At 27.7% G+C, this 18,628-nt stretch overlaps 2 protein-coding genes across 2 annotated transcripts; both read left to right on the forward strand.

Annotated features, from left to right (window-relative positions):
• Positions 1-614: 614 nt before the first annotated feature.
• Positions 615-2,841, forward strand: OCT59_013505 (uncharacterized protein; the record flags this gene model as incomplete). The annotated part of the gene is made up of 10 exons (XM_066141567.1): positions 615-835; positions 913-1,065; positions 1,139-1,305; positions 1,454-1,514; positions 1,584-1,666; positions 1,738-1,791; positions 1,853-1,954; positions 2,045-2,284; positions 2,368-2,400; positions 2,558-2,841. The coding sequence occupies 10 exons, from the start codon at positions 615-617 to the stop codon at positions 2,839-2,841; spliced, it is 1,398 nt and encodes a 465-aa protein (XP_066001695.1).
• A 303-nt stretch (positions 2,842-3,144) lies between these two features.
• Positions 3,145-4,085, forward strand: OCT59_013506 (uncharacterized protein; the record flags this gene model as incomplete). Its single annotated transcript, XM_066141568.1, has 3 exons — positions 3,145-3,200; positions 3,305-3,824; positions 3,894-4,085. The coding sequence occupies 3 exons, from the start codon at positions 3,145-3,147 to the stop codon at positions 4,083-4,085; spliced, it is 768 nt and encodes a 255-aa protein (XP_066001696.1).
• Between the last annotated feature and the right edge of the window lie 14,543 nt (positions 4,086-18,628).

Below are 18,628 nucleotides of genomic sequence, written 5' to 3' on the forward strand. Positions count from 1 at the left end.
TTAGGGAAATATGTTATAGTTTCACAAAAAAAAATTATTTTGTAGTTTCGGAGAATGCGGAGTCCATATTTCTGGGAACCAAAAAAAAAAAATGATTGAACGAAGAAAATTTGGTTAATATGAAGTACAAACATAAAACGGTATTACAACATGAATTTTCCAACCATTTAATTAATTAATTCATTAAAATAGTTATTGTAAAGTGCAAAGTTTTTATTTTACAATTCAATTAAATCAAATTTATTATTTCAATTGAAAAAATTTTTTTAATATCAATCATAATTAATATGTGAATAATTATAAATATTGATCATCAAATAAACAACAAAAAAAAAATGAATATTTAATACCTTTCGGTTTTATGCTCTCCGAGAAATTTAAAAATATGGCAATGATAGTATTATTATTTATATTATTACTCCAATACTTATTAATAGCTTATTCCTTTGAAATTAATGTTCATTATGCAGAAGGTAATCCAGAACTACAAGCATTCCGAATTGAACCTTACATTGATGGTTCAGCTCTAGTTGTAGTTAAGAACCTTTATGGCAAAGATTGTTCTGAACCAATGCTTAATTCATTCAGCAAATGGGACTATCAAGCCTATTGATATGTCTCTACCAATACCAGATTTTAATTTTAATAACTGTAAATATTTTAATAAAAGTGATGAAAACGTAGAATATGATATAGGAGTTGAAAGACAACCTGGAACACGTGTTTATTCTATAACTCCAGGATACTTACTAGTAACTTATTTAAATACAACGGACGTTACCGCCTCTCCTGCTGTATTTGGATTAATTATAAATTGGCAGGGTGAAATACTTTCGTAAGAATAAAATAAATAACAATCTAATAATAATAATAATAATTATTTTATTGAATAGCATTTTAATTAATTTTCAGGAATAATTATCTCGGTGACGCATATATTAATAATGATGGTGTGCAATTTTCGAGTAAAATTAATTTTTTTGCTACTGAACCAGAGTTAGGATTCTTTGTTTCCGAATTTATTACTGGTTCATACAATATAAAATGGAGATTTTTTAGTCAACCGTAAGTTTTTCAATATTTCTTTTTTTAATTTTAAATATATTAATAATCGTAAAATAACTTCGTTATTACACAGTGACGAAAGAGGACAAATAACCTTAAGTAATGAGAATATTATTACATTTACACAAATAAAATCCGAGACAAGATTCATTGAATTTCCAACAATTGGTTATGGATATTGCGTCATAACCTTTGGTTCCACTTCATCTTTCAGATCACCAGTAGATCCCCCAATTATGGGTTTATGCGACATTTGTTCAAGCTAAAACTAATAAAGTGTCAGAAACCGCTTTGATTTATCAAAATACTAATAACCCACCATTAAAAATTGATGATATCACATGTGGAAATTCATTTATTATTGTTGGTTATTCTTGTTTTATCGCAGTATCAGATGTTAGTATTAATGGTGGAAGATATGTTGTACAAGTAGATTTTTCATCTACTGGGTAAGTTTATTTTTTATAATTCTTTAAAAATGATGTCACGCGTTAATTGAATTTTGCTATTATTTATAGTTCCGTAACGGATATTAAAGAAATTCGAGGTTTAAACATAACTAAGGTTGACCATATTTTCATGTCAATTTTATTTAATGGAGGTATAATACAAATTGTTTTGAATATACTAAATAAACGTGTATAAATAATATTATTAACTTTGGTTTTATAGGATATTTACTTACCATACACACTAGAATGAACGAAGGAAATGATGATGTACTAGGTTATGTACTTGACACAAATAAAACATTTGGAATCTTCCTGTACCATTTGAATTACCAAAGTTTGGTACCCAATGCCAAATAATTCAGTTGTTGCACTTAAGCAAGTAGGTACAAGTGATATTTGGAATATATATTATTCAGAATTACCTCGTTTCATAGAAGGTAAGAATAAATTTTGAAAATTAATTGCTAATACAAGATAGGAATATATATCGTTATAATATAATAATCTAATAATTTTATTTATAATAGATGATGGTTATTTTAATCCAATTATCGATTCAACAACTCCAAAAATTAATGATACTATTCCTATGCAAACTCCATCTCTGAGCATTTCATACAAATCACCTGTAGAACTTTCTTCAGGAAACATTTCAATCTTTGAAGTAAATGGAAAAGAAAGTTATTTTCGACAAAGTTTTAATGGACAGACTACGGAGTTTTTGACAAGTGACGATGATAAAAAAATTACAATAAATGTTTTTGAAAGTACGTTTAATCAAATCAATTTTACTATGTGGTTGTTGAAGATGGGTTTGTGAATCATAAAAACACAAAAGAACCTCTTTTAGGTATCAAGAAAAATCAGTGGTATATTCTTACAGGTATGGATTAATAACTAAATTTATTTTTAAAATGTTACTGATTAATTTATTTATTTGTATCTTTTAGGAGGGACTCGAAATCAAATTACAGGCAAGTTTTATGCTTAATAAAAATGAATAATTTTGAAGTAACTAATATTAAGTTCTTTTAAAATAGGTGATTCGTATGGTTCAGTAAAACTTGATATAAAAAGTTCAAAATCATTTTTAAACTTACAATCAGAACAAGAAAAGAAGAAAATTAGAGATAATTTGGCTATTGAACTATCAGAATCAGCTTCTGTAAGTCCAGATCGTATAAAGGTAACCGAAAGATATCAAAATGATCAAGGACAAGTTGTACTCTTATTCTCAATAAGTGCAACTGATGATCCATTTAAATCCAGTGCGAACACTATTATGAAAGATTTAAATACTTTAATAAAATTTAAATCTTACTAGTTACTTGAAATCCATATTCTCTATCCAACATATAAGTATTATTATATAAGGATATTGGTGTGTAAGTAAAATTGTTACTTATTATCTTTCTTTTTCTCTAAAATATACAATAATATTTTTCTTTTCTTTTAAAAAAGGTGATTTATACGATAAATACAAGGCCAGATTTATTTCTAGTGTTATCATTACATCTTTAATAATTGCGACGGTAATCTTTTGTAAAAAGAAGTATCCAGGAAATGGAAAGTATTTAGGGAAAAATATTACTTTTTAAAGATTTTATTAATTATTTCAGATTTCACAATGGATTTTTATTTTGCTATTGTTGATAGTAAAAAAATTAATTTACAAATACCAAGGTATTGACATTTTAATTTATTTATTTAATTATATTTTTTTGGTTTGAATTAATAATTAAATTTTAAATTTTTTTTGGTTTGATTTAATAAATTTTTTTTTTTAGTCTTGTAATTTTAATAATCCCGGTAGTAATTAATTTAGTACTTATAGTAAAAACTACTTTTGATGATGATAATTTTCGAGATTGGTATAAAAAAAGTAGACCAAAAGCTTTATTATTTACAATATGTGGTATAGTTGATATTGAAACTTTGAGTATATGTCCGCTTGGTTTATCTAAAGAAACTGGTTCATCTAAAAAACATGGGTCATCTGAAGAAATCAGTTCGTCTAAAGAATTTAGTTCATATGAAGAAACTGGTTTACCTAAAGAAACGGATTTATCTAAAGAAACGGATTTATCTAAAGAAACTGATTTAACTAAAGAAACGGATTTATCTAAAGAAACTGATTTAACTAAAGAAACGGATTTATCTAAAGAAACTGATTTAACTAAAGATGGTCCATTTAAAGAACATGGATCATCTGAAAAGGCTGGTTTATCTAAAAAAACCTTAAAATTGATTATATGGACTGGATTTTTTATGTTTATTATTGAAGACATTCCTCAATTAATCATTCAAGTAAGTTAAGCGTAATTTTTTACCATAATTTTGGTTAATTTCAATCTTTTTAACTTTTTTTTTAATTAGGTTATATATAAACTTTTAATTGTCAATTACGATATTATTCCATTTATAACACTTACTATAAGTTCTTTAATCATTATTAGTGGAATTTTTAGTAAATTAATTGCTATTGTTGACATGAAAAATAGCAGCATTCATAGTATTCATGACGAGAAAAATGAGACAAATAATCAGGTGACACTGCCGATCGTTTAATCGTTATAAAGTACTTATGGTGAGATTGTTAATAGATTTCAAGAAAGTTTATGGTTAAATCTTAAAAATAAAATTTTTATTTTATTTCTTTATGATTTATTTTAAAATAATTTAAAGGACGAATCTCCACTCAATAGGAGAAATTTAATAATTCCGATTTACACTAAAATCAGTTAAACTTCATCATCTCATCATGTGATATGACATGTAAATTTTAAAGATAGTAATTAATAGTGTCAATCTTGGCTATGAAGTCCGCGTCTTCGACTTCACTATGGAGGAACGTAAGATTCTGACAGCTAATTCAAATTTTTTAAATGATTTATTTTTGACTAAAAATAAGTTAATTTTTAGTTTTTAAACATTTATTTAGTTTTAGTTGAGCTTTTTTTTTTCTTTTATATATTTGCATGGTTCCCACCAGTTTTATGTATATATCCCATAGTACTAATTTTTAAAACAATTCCCTTAACCAAAAGAGTTACTGTATACTGTTTTTTTTTTGTTCATTAAAAAAGTCTGTATAATAAAGAACATGAAATAATGAAGCCCGTAAAATTAATTATAGATTGCCGATGCCCGATCATTTTCTCCTATTCTATTCTATTCCGAACTATCACTTATAAATATTAATAAAATGTTATTCTTTATTTTATACTTACTAAATAAGAAATAATAAATTATTTCTTCTTTCATTCTACACAATAATTAATTAATTTATTCAACATGAAGTGCCAAGTAATATTTGTCACATGAGTAACTCTAAGAGTAACTCATGTGAAGAAAATGAAAATTTATTTGTCGCATTTCTATTTGTCACTTGGCTTGTATAAAATTCATGTGCATCTATATGAGGTCTGGAAATAAATAAACGAATATTCCAGGTCATTTATAAACTCAGCTAATCACTCACTTAGTGCGACAGGGGATTATAATATATATGTACTGCTGTATTACCGTGCGTGACAAATATATAGTTCAATACAAAAAATTTTTCTGAGATACCGTTTAATATTTATGATTTTTGGATAAATTTACATGTTATAATTATCCGGGTCTTATGAAACTATTTAAGAAATGACAGATAAACTTTTTTATTTTTTTCACTCGAATAAATATATATTTCCGCAGCAATAATATATTAAATGTCTGATGACCTAACTGCAAGTTACTCACGCGTAATGTAACACATAATCTTGATGTGAGTTTCATCATGACTCATGAGTAAATGAGTATAATATAAATATACTATCTCATTACCTTTAATTTTTTTTATCTTTTTTTTTTCGTCTTTTTATCTTTTTTTTTCGTCTTTTTTTTTAGGTCTACCTTTTCTCTGTCTAGGTCTTCTCTTTATTAGGTCTTCTCTTAGGTCCCTTTTCTTTACGTCTTCCTTTAGGTATGTGGGTTGGGAGTGTGGGTTTGTGTATGTTTATGTATTTCCTCCCTTTTCGTATTTCGTTTTCCCCTTTCCCTTTCGTTCTCCCCTTCCCTGTCGTTCTCCCCTTTCCCTTTCGTATTCCCCTTTCCCTGTCGTATTCCCCTTTCCCTTTCGTATTCCCCTTTCCCTTTCGTATTCCCCTTTCCCTTTCGTATTCCCCTTCCCCTTTCGTATTTCCCTTCCCCTTTCGTATTCCCCTTTCCCCTTTCGTATTCCCCTTTCCCTTTCGTATTCCCCTTTCCCTCTCGTATTCCCTTTTCCCTGTCGTTCTCCCCTTTCCCTGTCGTTCTCCCCTTTCCCTTTCGTATTCCCCTTTCCCTCTCGTATTCCCCTTTCCCTGTCGTTCTCCCCTTTCCCTTTCGTATTCCCCTTTCCCTCTCGTATTCCCCTTTCCCTGTCGTTCTCCCCTTTCCCTGTCGTTCTCCCCTTTCCCTGTCGTTCTCCCCTTTCCCTTTCGTATTCCCCTTTCCCTCTCGTATTCCCCTTTCCCTTTCGTATTCCCTTTCCCTTTCGTATTCCCTTTCCCTTTCGTATTCCCCTTTCCCTGTCGTATTCCCCTTTCCCTTTCGTATTCCCCTTTCCCTTTCGTATTCCCCTTTCCCTTTCGTATTCCCCTTTCCCTTTCGTATTCCCCTTTCCCTTTCGTATTCCCCTTTCCCTTTCGTATTCCCCTTTCCCTTTCGTATTCCCCTTTCCCTCCTGATCAATGTTGCTGCACCTCAACGTGGTGATCAGGTGACAACAAGTTTTTAAAAGACTTGGCTAAGTCAGCAACAAATAATAATTACATATTACATAGACCATAAATCGTCTTTTACCTATATACACCGACTAACTCTTAAATTTTTTTAAACATTTATATTTATATTAAAAATTTTTTTTTTCATTTATAATTTCATCTTACTGTAACTTGTGTTCAACATTTTCATACTATTATATGAATTTAATAAAATAAATTAGTGTCAGTTACAGTATACTTGCTCTTGGCCAGATATAGTAAGTAACAAGTGGAAAAAAATGGTGAGGGTAAAAAAAAGGAAAATCGCAGTTACTTACTTAGACAAGCTTTAAGAAGCGAGATCAGAAGTGACCATCATCGCGGGTGAGTAGGTTTGGATGTTGAGACGACGGTTACCTAGTCTCCGTTATTCCGTAGTTACGATAAGGTGGTCATGAGCATAAGGGTGACCGAGGTACTTTGGTCACTACCGTATGTATGGTCACTACAAGTATACCATACAACCACCATCTGTATGGTCACTTCATAGAAAACTATATGGTGCTGCAGAGTCACTTACCCACTTTAGCTTCGCAAAATGCTTGCTTAGGCTGGTCCTAACACTTACATTGTATATTTGTAGAGGTATGATTTATGCCTATGTTTTCATATACAGTCAAAGTTCTCTATAGCGAATTTTTATATAGCGGATAATTTGCTATAATGAAGAAAAGTTCAGGACAGATCTTAGTATTTATAATAAAATGGCTTTTAGTATAGCGAATTTCTTACTATAAGGGGATGGCCAGAAATGACATCATTTCCTAAGGGGGGGAGGGGGGTTAAGACCATGATGATGTTACACACCTTCCATTTTTAGACACTTGTAGTTAATATAATTCTAGTCAGAATTGTGTTTTAATTTTACATTTCCTAAAATGAATGATGACATAGGGAGGGGGGGGGGTCAAAAATCCTAAAATTTAAATTACGTCATTTCTGGCCATCCCCTAACGAATTTTAATCTCCGGCCGTGGGATTCGTTATAGAGAACTTTGACTGTAGAATGTTCGTGACAAGTGGAAAGGTTAAAAAAGAGGAAAAATCGCAACAAGATATCATCGCGTGAGTAGGTTTGGATGTTGAGACGAAGGTTACCTAGTCTCCGTTATTCCGTAGTTGTTGCGATAAGATGGTCATGAGCATAAGGGTGGCCGAGGTATTACCACTTTGGTCACTAAATGCCGAAATCCGAAACCCTGGCCAAAACTTTATATAGGCCGAAACACTGTTTAATACTCGATGACAAACGGCAAATTTATTAAATAGTTATTGGATGGGGAAAAAGAGATATCAGTCTATCTTTATCTTTCATTATACTTGCATAGGTTTCATCCCCCTTTAACCCTTATATTAGTAAAATTAGGCATACTACAAAGTGCTATAATCTTATCATGCCGATTTTCATCTACTGTACAAATTTTAATAAATGGTGGTACTGCATGCTTTCCATCTAGATCTGCGAGATTGAAACCCGTTTTCAAACCATTTTCTCTTGGAGTGTGTCATGATGTGTTAAATGAATCAGACGATGATGAAAAGTAGTGATTACATTGCTTTTGACGGTATTAAAGTTTATCATAAAAAACGAGATCTACAAGTTTTATATGATAAGGATATCTTTTATATTTGCATGTCAATTCACGCTATTTTGTAATAATTATGGTACGTTTGTTTTTAATTATTCGAGTCTTTTTAGCGTTATGGATAAATTTTTAACATTTAATTGATCATGTTATTTTATAGATTTAACTGATCTCTATTTAATCACGTCTTTTATTAGATACAAAATTTTTATTATTTCAGATTTTGGCGCATACATTTATCATCAGTGTCGCAAATAGATTATTTCTTTTTAAATAATCTTGTTACTTATTATAATTACAAATGCTACTATCTCCAACAGAAACTGATATTGGAAAAATTAGTTCTTTCTTTTAGATATTGGTTGAAATCGAGTTATTTTACATCAATGACTGAATCATACCAAAGAAACGTTTCCCGATGTAATGTATGTTTTTTTTTTAAAAAAAAAACTTTGACGCTGATATTTGTAGCAAATTTATTTCTCTGGGATAGATTTGCGAAGAAATTAAAAAATTAATTAATAAATATCAATAGAAAGAAAGATTTATTAGAACAGCTCAATATGAGACTACTTCATATAGTTGAAGTTATAATGTTTATAAAGATGTATTTTTTTTTCTTTTAACATTTACAGTATATAATTTGATCACTGACTTATTAAGGGATTTTCCTTATACTGTAAATAGATAGACCTAGAAAATTTTTCAAATGAATTTAAAAATTGATCATGTACGCACTTAATAGAATTCGATCTTTTGTTATATAAAATCTTGTTATATAAAATCGTTTTTAATAAGCTTAAATTCCACTTCCAAACATAAATTTGTAGCCAAACATTGAGAAATGCCCTAAAGTCTTTCCTATTACTTTTATCATTCAATTTATTTGATCTTTTATCTCATACAGTTTTTCTTCGTTGACAGATTCTTCGTTTTTTAACCTGTCATTACACCGCATTTAATTGTGTAGGATGTATAAAATAATTTTGTTTATTCACAGATTTCAATTGCTAATAAATTAGTTAATATCGAACATCATAAGATCTTAACTAATCTAAATTCCCACCTCCAAACGTAAACTTGCTGAGTGATGCATTTAATTGTGCAGGTTGTGTAAAATAATACTCATTGTTTGTTCACGGATTTCAATTAGCAATAAGTTGATTTAAAAATTAATGATAAATTCTTAACAACTTGAAAATTTGAGACTTTGAGTTGATTGGTAAAGTTAAAAGTGATATGGCGTAATAAGAATACAAATTGGTTTTATTATAATAACGCGTTCGACTTTATTGGTTATTATAATAAATTGATAGCAGGCCATTGCAGAAGCGAAAAAATAATGGTTTAGCTTGTTAGTTTTCTTAATTATTTCTAACTCTTATCTAATATCAGTATATCACTAAACGTTATTAATAATGCTGAACCACATTATAATAAAGTAATAAGAGCATTATGAGCCGATTTTCTTATTGATGAATACTATTGATTATTTGGTTATTTTGGCGTCGATATCGAATTGACCATTCGTCTCTCATTTTTAATACTTATTTCGATTAAAAAGTCTTTGAGTGATTGTACTACTTTCAAATATTTCTTTTCGACTTTGAAGTATCAATAAACAAATGAGACAACATTGATATTTCTTAATAAAGTACATGATACAAATTGTAATTTTTTCTTATAAAAAGACCTTTTCACGACGAGAAGGAAAATTTGAATTAAAGTCATAAATTATATATATATATATATATATATATAATTTTTAAGGTCCAAAAATCGATATCAATGATTGTGCCTAAAAATTGGTTAGAAATAAGTAAATTGAAAATCAAAATATAAATATTTTTAGCATTATCTTATTGAAATGAAATTTTTATCTTTTAAATGATATATCAGATTTGATCAAAATAATCAAAATACTATCTTTTTCATCAACCAATAGCTTTAAAATATTTCCATCAATTAAAAGGTAAATGATGTGTTTACCAATCCACCTTTACTTGTTTGGTGAAATTTTGAATTTTAATCTTTTAACACATCTTAATATACTACGACTCTCCAACATCAAAGTCTCACCATATAAGCATAACCATTCTTTTTTCGCATTTTCAATGCTAGGAGTTATGATATTAAATAGTTAATATTCAATAATATTATAATTTCAAAAAGCTAATTATTTATTAAATTTATTTTTCATTGGTAACTTGGAATTAATCTTTTTTGAATATTTCTTTTAACTTGCTTCTGTTTCTATTTTGACTTATCAATTCTTTCAAATGTAATTGTACAAGTATATTAATGAAAATGATAAAATAGTGTTACGTACAGTATAACGGTATAAAAGCATGATAACAACAACAATCATATGCCTATGCTGCTGACTTAATTTAGTGTTTGTCTAGCTCTCAGAACGCTAGCACTGTAAGCATTGAAGGATATAGTCAGGAGATTATTCGCTCAGGTGTGAATAAATGATATATTTTTATGATTGCAAAAGTGAAAACCCGAAAAACTTGATTTTAAATAATGTGATTGAGTTTTTATAAGTACTGTTTTTTGATAATTGTTACTAGAAAAGGAATCTTGCGAATAATAATTATAATTATTATAAGGCATAATTTATTTATTTTTTTTTCGGACCATATTTTTTACAAAGTCAAGCAATCATCAATTGCATATTTAAAGGGGAGTTAAAATTGTAAAATATATAATATACGGAATGTGGTTTATTTTGAACTTGTTCGTTTCTATTCGTTTCTAAAAAAACATGACATATTCGAATTTACAATTATTATTTTTAACCATACATACTTAAAATAATAATATTCAGTATAATACGTATAATATAATAAAAAATTTTTTTCCAAACCTCTCATTTTATTGAAAAAAATAGATAGGCTGTAAATACAGCTATTACTACTACTAAAATGCCTATTCATAAAACTAAGTACAAATATGAGGCTTGAAAAAGGGAAATAAGGGAAAAAGAACTCATACATTTTTAATAAGTTATAAGTCATTTATTGGCTAAATATTGGTGGGAAGAAAGTTTTTCTGAAGACTTTTTTCGACCACTTGTACAGTCACGTCCGAAAGTGACGCCCGATTTAAAATTAATGCCAAAAATGGCAAAACTTTATTGATTTTCATTAAAATTCACATAAAAAATAATTACTAAAAATGGTTAATAATGTGTTGGCCCTCCCCTTGCTTCTAGTACTGCATTTATTCTTTGTGGCATTGAAGCAACAACCTCTTCAAAAATGGAGCAATCCAAATTTTCCCATTCTTCACTTAGTGCAACTTTAAGTTCATCCACAGTTCTTGGAAAGACTTTACAACTCTGGATATTGTCCTTTAACTGCTTCCAGATGTTTTCTATTGGATTTAGATCGGGAGAATTTGCCGGCCAATCAATAACCACAATTTTATTCTTCTTCAACCAATCCTTGGTTATTTTCGCGGTATGTATGGGTGCATTATCCTGTTGAAAAATTGCAGCCCTTCCTGTTAACTCATGAACTGTATGCTGAAATGGATACAGATATGAATTTAGGATTCTAATGTAAGTATTTGAATTGATTTTTTCATTTCCTTCTTTATTTTCATCACAAAAAATTAATGGCCCTTTTATCCCTCCTGCAAAACATCCCCAAACCATGACTGATTTTCGACCACTTTTAAAGATAGGTGTCAAGCATTCAGTGTTAAACCTTTCCCCTGTGTGTCTCCAAACTCTTATTTGTCGTGACTGCTTGCCAATCTCAACACTTGATTCATCTGAGAAAATAACTTGTGCCCAATCATAAGCTGTTTTTTCTTTATATTTCTCACACCAACTAATACGAGCTAATGCATGCTTTTCTGAGATAAAGGGTTTTTTTGCAGCAACATGGGAATAAATTCCAACACTATGTAATGCTCTTTTAGCAGTTGTAAGGCTGCAATTTAAATCTAATGTATTAATGACTTCATGTAAAGGTTCGCGTCGATCTTGTGTAACTTTGTTTATGAGTGCATTTTTCTCATTATTATTGAGAGCAGGTGGACGCCCCGATCTAGGTAAATTTTCAGTTTTCCCTGTCTTCTTGTATCTGTCAATAATTCTTCTTATTGTGGTGGGGTCACGACCCATTTTTCTTGCTATTTGTGCAGGGTTAAAATTCTCCATATATGCTAGTATTTTTCCTTTATCTTGAGAAGTTAACTCAGTTCTATGTGACATTATTTTTTTAACTTTGCAACGCGTTTATTAGGTTATGAAATTGTGAGAAAAACATTTAAAAATAAAAAAAAGGGGGTATAAATAATGTAAATTTTGTGTATCATAACACCGTACAAAATCGGGCGTCACTTTCGGACCTGACTGTACATCCTCATATCTTTCCAATATATTTCATTCTTTTGAACATTTATCCAATTCTTATATATCATTATCAATTCTTATATCATTATCAATTCTTATATATCATTATCAATTCTTACATATCATTATCAATTCTTATATATCATTATCAATTCTTCTTTATATACTCAATAGAATCTATGTCAGGATAGCGACGTCTGACACCACAAAACCAATCAATTATTTCGATCAACATCACGGAAACAATTGCATTTGGACCCCATTTCTGCCAATATCATCCAATCTGGACGTATATCATCTCTACATTCATCTATCCATATTATCATCAATTCTTTATCTTTTTTATTTTCTTAATTATATAATTTATATTCTCTTTTTTCTTATTCTTTACTTTTATAAAATAATCTATTTGGTAAATACTATTATATCCAGATAATCTGGATTGATTTTAAATTTTCCTATCTTAGTAAAAAGTTTAAGCAGGTTGGTTATCTATTTTTAAATGGTAGTGATGAATGTGCGAAAATTTTATTCACAGGGTTTGCAGCATTTTGATCAGAAAGATCGATGATTTGATATTCAAATAACCGATGTGTGAAATTATCGATTTTATTTATAATCTCATGCATTTCGCCTATTTTGTCTTCGTCTCCCAATAGTTTAATCATAAAATCACACATAATATGATAATATTCAATCTCAAAAATAAAAATTCAATTACAAAATGACATATTTTACATATAATTTATAAATTCTAGCATAAGTAAATAACTTTTTTAGATTTTAACCATGATGAGACCCATATTATTATTAAATACCAACATATCTGTAAAACCATATTTCAGATGTTCTTTTTTTTTTTATCTACAATTAATTGGACTCCAGAGATATAATGGATCAAGCAACAGCTAAACAATGCTATGTTTTGGCAAATTATAACAGTAAGACTAAGTAATATTACTGGAGTTATGAATAAAAATATTGAAAAAATTTTTTTTGCATTTGGATATAAGTATAATTGTATTTGAGTATTCCAAATTCCAAATGAAATGCCTTATATTTTTACATTTATTAAAAATTAATTTGTAAATTTCATGCTCTACTGAATTTATTTTATAATTAGAATTCTCCTTAATTAAAGTTGTGCTATATCTTTAATCAAAGCAGATGTGAGATGGGTAAAAAATTCCATGTAATTAAATAATAAAACTACAAAAAGTTCAATTATCCTGTCTGATATAATCATTTCTTATTTACGAACTTTTACTCATTTATTTATTAAAATTAAGAAATATGATCCAGCAGAGTAATAAGCTCCTTTTGAAGTACAATTTCTGATATTATTCAATTCTCCATAAAATCCATGATGAGCTTTGATCTTATCCATGTAAATTTCATGTATGTATAGCATCTATAGCATTCTGATACATTTCAACATGAAGTGCTGATTGATTTAATATTTTAACTAAGATAATAAACATTTTTGCCCTATTTTAGCATACTGATCAACTATTTTTGGTATAAGCAAGATGTTATATGAAATCGCTGCATCCACTTTTTTAGTTATCTTTTTTGATATTACTTTTTAAACTAGTATTATCATTAAAATCATCAAGATATTTGTACAACATTTCAAAAAGTTGTTCATAACCCTATCATAAACCAAGACCACCTTATTAATTGGTTAATAACCTGTCATCACATCAGGTATACCTTTTTCTTAGCTTTTTTTGCCTTAAAAAAAAATTATCTTGCTGTAGCTCTAACTTCAATAGTTATGAGATTCTAAGTAGTTTTATTTATAAAAAAAAAATATTTAATAATTCTAAAAGTATTTCCAATAGAATAATTTTTTTTAATAATATCAATATTAATGGAAGATTTTTAACTTCTTGAAATGTGATAGTATATTTTTTAGAAGGCCATTAAAATTCTTCTTCATAATCCTGATTGGTATAAATTAAATGCTCTTTATATTCTTTACAAGGTATAGAAGAAAAGATCTGATTATAAAATTTTCTAAAATAACCATTAATCCTAACAAATAGTTAGATTCTTATATAGATGGAGAATGATTTTGCTAGTGGTTGTAACATTCCACAAATGCGTTCCATAGGAAACTGCTATGTGACCAATATAATCCAATATTATAAAAGATAAAATAGAAATGAATATTGATAAAAGAAGAAGTGTATTTATATATAAGTAAATATTAAAATATTGCTCTTGATTTTTGACATGAAGTATTTGAGCAATGAATAGGTCATTATAATAAAAGAATATAAGTTTTACGAAAGCAGAGTATATTAGAAAAGTTATAGAAGTACCAGAAATAAAGTATTGCAAGGGAATGAGGAAAATAGATATATAGATAGATAGATAGAAATATGAAGAAAATAAATAGTTTTACTTGCATAATTTAATAATATTTCATTTAATTTGTTTTTAAAAGAAGGAAAATTTTTACTTCTTTCTTTTGTTATTTTTTATAAAAGAATAATCTTTAGTTATTATATATTATATATTTTTAATCATTTCACATGTTTCATCAATATACTTATTATATTCAAATATCTGATGTTGATAGTATGTTCCACTAGAGGTATAATAATGTTATCCATATATCCATAATATTTGAAATTAGTGTAGAATCATTCTATAGATTTTCTCTTAATGTACTTTGACTTTTTACACTTTTTCTTCTGATCTGATAAAACCCAAAATAATATTTTCATTTAATTACTAGTAATAGAAGTGATAATAGCAACAGCAGAAGCAATAGCAGCCACATTGATGATAGAATCTTTAAATAATAATAACATTTTTAGATGAGAAATGCTAACATTTATATTCAAGGTGGTACACCTACTGAGAAGATATTACCATCCAATGCATAGTAGTAGCAATAGTGATATTATAAATATCAATACAAATGCTTTTGGTTGTGTAATTAAGTTATTTATTAAAGAATAATATAACTACTTCGTTTTTTCGAAAGTAACTACTAGTGAAAGAAATGTATTAAGTCATCAATATCTCTACTAGTTTTGTATGATTATAACTATAATCTTCCAAAGAATTAATATAACTATTATAAGAGTCAGAGGAGAGGCCATCCAATGCAAGAGAAATGTTTCATTATATTAATCACTATCAGGTGAATTATATATAAAAATATATTAATTGCCTACCCAGTGAACCAAATATACAAATAAAACATAAATCACTACCAGATGAACCATATATAAAATAAATATATTAATTACTATCTAGTTAATACTAAGGTGCTTTCAGAGCTCAAATTTTTGCAGCTCCAGGAGTTCATTATAGAATTTGGTTTATTGTTCTTCATACTTTTCAAGTCTGATCTTTTATTCCTCTTCATTAATATTGATACCATAATTTCTTAGAGAATTTTTAGTTTAAGAGCAGAGTTCTGTGTTTAATTTTTCTATTTCTAAACTTTTTTTATTTCTAAACAATATTCTTTCCAGTTGTTCATCCATATTTTCTTTAACTTTTCTTTGATGGAGAACTTCTGCCTGCACATCTTAAAATTCTTTTGTGCTGGTAGGATAAATTATATTTCTTCCTTGTTAAGAGTAACCCATAATTCTGCAGAGAAATTTTTGCTTGAGAATATAGCTCTTCTGCATACCACTTATTCTGTTCTAAACAAAAATTCTTTCTCTTTAGTCACTCTACATTTTCTCCAATTTATTTATATCATCTTGTTGATGCAAATTTTTGCTTTGAACATTCCAATATTGTATTATCAGGAATATTAAAAGTGACATTTAAAATTCCATGTCCCTTCATATTATTAAAAAATGTCTTATTTATTTTATTCCATATATACAATGTCTTTTATCATATTATCTAATATTGAATATCTTGACATTAACATCATTCTTTGTCACTTAGTGGTCGTTTGCCAGTCATCTTCTAGTCAATAAATATACTTCTGTCTTTTTAAAGATTTTGTACACTTCTTGATGGCCAATTTAAATCAATATTAGTTATTAGGAATATATGTATCACTTCAACTGATTTATATATTTTACGAAAATTTGCTTCCCTTGTTTGATGCTCCTCATTTTTTTTATAGTACATATGGAGTTTTTTGCTCACTTAACCATTAGATTTAACAGTTAGATAATAATTAAATGTGATTTTTTTTCATTTCTTTGTTAAATTTGGTTGATTTGATAAAAAAATTTGGTTTAGATAATATTTAAATCTTCAATAATTTATGTAATTTATTTTTTTTTTTTTTAGAAAGGAATTAAAAAAATTTTTTCTTTAGAATTATTTTTATTTTTTTGTCTTTTTGCATATTATTTAATCAAATTTTAAAAATGGTTTCTTTTTTATTTTCTGTTGATACTTTAATCATACATATCAGGAGATTGTATTTCAAATATCAAATAAATCAAGTAGTGTTATCTATATCAACTATGATCAATTGAATGCTCATATGAGAAGTGAGAAAATACTTGTGTATGATATATCATATTAATAGATGATATCTTATCTGAATGCATAATGTTCTTGATTTTGTTTGATGATATAGTGAAATGAAGGTAATGTAATAGATTAACTCTGGTGAAAAGTGGATCATAATATATATTCCAAAGTAAAGGTGAAATAGTTTCATCCTGGTTGATTTTTGAACAATTTCTATTTATAAGTTTTGATGATATCTCTTTTTTTTTTAGTATCATTTTTTTAAAAAATAAAAAAAATATTAAAAAATAAAAAATTTAATACTTTTTAAAGCTTAAAATATCTTTAATATTTTTAAATTATGACTATCAAGAACCAGTAAAAACTTTTAACCATTAGCATAATTTTGTCGGAATGGGAGCCAATTTTTCATGGACTTCATCTATATGTCCACATATTGCACATTCTTGTGCTTTAATTAAGGATGGTGTGAAATATTTAAAAGAATAAAATATTTAAAAAATAAAAAATTTAATAGTACTTTTTAAATCTTGAAAATTTTCAATAAATATCTTAAATATTTTTAGATTATGACTATCAAGACCAGTAAAAACTTTTCAATTGTTCATGGACTTCTTCCATGTGTTCGCATATAGCACATTCTTGTGCTTTAATCAAGAATGGTGTGAAATATTTAAAAAATAAAATTATCTATTATTTAAAGTTATATGTGTTTCAAATATACTTATATTATCTGTCTTGAAGAACTAGAATCATGAATACTTAATAACAAAGTTGGTGATGATATAATATTAATTTGAAATAATTTTGATAAATTATTATGATTGTTGTGATTTGTAATATTATAATTTTTTGAAAATATAATAAAATGTGAGAGAATAAAATTATATTTTTAATCAAGTTATCAGATTCATCTCTATTTTATTTATAGTTCCTTTATAAAAACTCTTAAGACAATATAGAAAACATTTTCCAAGTTTGAAATTATGAATCTAATCATCAAAATATGTAGTATAATAAGTTAAATGTTTGTAAATAAACTTTAATAGTAACTTGTCGATTTAAGCCTAATACAGAAATATACTCTAATTTCAGCATTTCAACAACTTGTTTTTGTTTGATTATTAAATTCAGGCATTGGAATATTGAGAGTAGTGATATGTATTTTAAATCAATGCAGTCTTGTCTATTTTATTAAAAGTAAGGAATTATAAATTTACACTCATCCCTGATGAGTATTAATGTAAATATTAATAAATAAAAATACTTTGTAATATAAACTACCACTCCTAATGGAGACAGACCATAATGGAGTTTCAATTTCAAGTTCCACAATTGTGATATCAATAAGAACTTACTGACCGAATGCCCCAAAAAAATCAATTCAATGTATATCAGTCGTAAGTGTGATAATCCTGCTGAAAATATTAAATTCTTCTAAGACACGCATGATTCCTTGTGCGATATTTACTCCAGAATGTTTAATTTCAAAAGGAATAATGTCGAGAAGAAAATTACAAAGATTCCAACCGGAATCTATGTAGTGAATGGTCAGTCTAACTGACTTATCAAGTATAGTATCATCTACTCGCTCAAGATATTTCCAAAGAAAGTAATGAACTCATTGTCTATGATAGAAAACGCCTTTAATCTGAAAGGTCATGGCTGCTTAAATGTTGGTCACGAATTTTTCGCAAAGTTGCGGCTGACCTGCTTAAGCTGATCTTTAATGGTGGTGTAGTGAAGCAATACATTGGTACTCATGTATTACCATTTTATAAAAAGTTTGAGAATGTAAATATGTAAATGATTTTAAAATTATTAATCTTTCCCTTTTTTTTATATCTTTTTATATAATGCTAAGTGGCTGTGTTCTGTGTAATTCATATTTACTGAAACATT

Source organism: Rhizophagus irregularis, chromosome 21 (assembly GCF_026210795.1).
Source record: "Rhizophagus irregularis chromosome 21, complete sequence".
Taxonomy (NCBI): Eukaryota; Fungi; Glomeromycota; class Glomeromycetes; order Glomerales; family Glomeraceae; genus Rhizophagus; species Rhizophagus irregularis.